General features: G+C 33.5%; 1 protein-coding gene across 1 annotated transcript in view; it reads right to left on the bottom strand.

Moving 5' to 3' along the window:
- The window catches only part of LOC119590064 (zinc finger protein 197-like), a 14,598-nt gene that overhangs the window by 825 nt on the left and 11,273 nt on the right, over positions 1–2,500 (bottom strand). Inside the window, exon 3 of the mRNA XM_037938813.1 lies at positions 1–2,500. This exon is cut by the window's left edge and continues 825 nt beyond it; it is cut by the window's right edge and continues 779 nt beyond it. Within this exon, the coding sequence (XP_037794741.1) occupies positions 1,679–2,500 (822 nt within the window). The 3' untranslated portion in view covers positions 1–1,678.

Genomic DNA, 2,500 nt, shown 5'->3' with positions numbered 1-2,500 from the left:
GGAGTGATACCAAAATAATTCTACTGAAGTCACAAATTGTGACAATATATTGTTATAATCAAAATCAATCCTGACACAGAAGTATAAAAAAAGGGTTTTAATGGAATGTTATTCTGAGTACCAATGTAGTAATGTGTTACAAATTAATCATACAAATAGCAGTCATAAAGATATCTGAAACTGATCTTGCACAACAATAAAAGATTTTAACAAAAGAACAACAAAAATTTCCCTTTACCCATCAAAAATCTCAAACATAGATAACTACAGGAACAAAAAATCCTGACTTAATTATCTTAATGCAAAAACACTCATTATAAAATATTATTGCATTCATGCCAACAACATGTTCAAATGCAGCACATATCTGTGTAATTAAACATGGCAGGCTGTTTTCTGTTAAAGGAGTCATAAACTGTGATATCAAGAGTGTGAGGTGCAGTTGGATGTGGCTTTGAGGAAAAAATATAGAATTATTTCTTAAAAATGTCATAATACACCGGCTAATATTCTCTCTCTAATGGAGAAAAACAGACACCTATTTGTAAGGTGCATCACATTACCAGCCTAAAGGGGAATTTGAGCAAAACTCTTCCACCTACATCAAATAACTGCCACACACGAACAACTATACAAAAAATGTAACAAAACAACATTTGGTAACATTACTATCTACTAAAACCTGTAACCATCTGAATATAGACAATGTCAATAAACAAGATATACTCTTAACAATAACCCTATCCTATACCTTGTATATAACACAGATTAAAAAAATCATTTACATAACATTACTTCTGATACTGACATTTATTACAATGCCATATATAAGGAATAAATCAAATAATATATTGGTGACTACTCATAAATGCCCATACAAACTGCTATTCTTATCACACTACAATTTATAGACATACAATACAGATGAACTCTTAACAACTGACACAGCAGTGGAGTGTTCTGTACTTTCTGCAAGACACTCCACAATGCCTGAGTTTGATACTGGTACTTGTATTTCATAGATATTCATGTTTTGCCTGACCCCATTAAGAACCCACATCAACCATAGGAATTTCTGTTTACATTTTGGAAAAAAACACGCAAACATCTAACTACTATGGAAGATTATGGGAATGGGAGGGTAAAGCACCCTGTGGTTTGGATAAGATCTTCTATTTTAGATTAGAGTTACAAAAAGTATCTGTGCCATAAAAAGATTAGCTACTTTAAAACTTGTGATAAAACCAACATCTTCAAGTAAAATGTGATACAAACATCACCTTCCAAGTAAACTGAATTCACTTATTTTTTAATATCACTCAGTATTAGAATGGCACAAAGAAAAAATGAAGTCCTAAGTACTTATATTATATGATTATGTGATGAATATACATCTCTATATGTAAAACAAGTAAAATTGCACTCCAGCAACAGCCTATGCTGCTCAGGATGGTTGAGAGAAATTGGCAAAGCAACTCATGTTACCATATGTGACTAGATTTTGCTCTTTATCTTTTTCCTTTTATTGAAGATTCTGGCTATGAAAAAGTTTTAACATTATAATATAACTTTTTTTCTTGTTTTCTTTTATATATTTTAAATATAATAGAAAATGCTCATCTCTTTATACAAAACAAAACAATATCTCACTAGTATGAAGCTTATCTAACATTCTGAATTACAAGCTTGTCTCATTTGATTCATCATGCCTCTTGATGTGGAATGCAAGTTTGTCCTTCCTTGAGAAAGTGGCAGAGCAGTAATGACAAACATATGGTTTTTCCCCAGTATGAGACTTCATGTGGCGTAACATGTCACCTTTTCGCATAAATGCATTATTGCATCTGTCACATTTGAAGGGACGCTCACCAGTATGTGATCTCATGTGGGTCTCTAGGCTACTCTGTGACACAACCCATTTCCCACAGACTGTGCATTGAGCACGCTGATTTCTAGCTTTCTCAAGATTTGTATTTTCTGCTGCCTTTTCCATCAGGCCTGAAGTGGTTTCTTCATGGTTCAGAAGATGAGCTTCATAATTCTTTTTAACTTTGAACTGTTTATTACATACACTGCATTCAAAAAGTGTTCTATCACTATGTATCTCCATATGAGACTGAAGGTTGTACACCTTTTTAAATGTATGGCCACATATTTCACAGGAGTATATCTTTTCTTCCACCTTTTTGGCACATTGTGTCTCACACTGATCTTCAATTTCCTCATTTTCAATCTTTATCTCCTGAAAATTAACAGATTCCATGTCTGTCCACAAATTCTGATTCACGCTTCTCAAGAATAGCGAGTTTCTTCTTCTCTTTAGGTGTATATTCATATGCTTAAGCATGTGGTCCTTACGAGCAAATGCCTTACCACAGGACTCACATGAGTGTGGTTTTTCTCCTGTGTGACTTCTTCTATGAATACTGAGCTTATGGGCCTTCTTGAAGGTTTTGGAGCAATATTCACAGCAATATAAGCCATTCCGTTTAATGAGTTT

The sequence above is a fragment of the Penaeus monodon genome, chromosome 26, assembly GCF_015228065.2.
Source record: "Penaeus monodon isolate SGIC_2016 chromosome 26, NSTDA_Pmon_1, whole genome shotgun sequence".
NCBI lineage: Eukaryota > Metazoa > Arthropoda > Malacostraca > Decapoda > Penaeidae > Penaeus > Penaeus monodon.
Note: the sequence above shows the minus strand (reverse complement) of the source record. Positions and strands in the feature narration are given on the sequence as shown.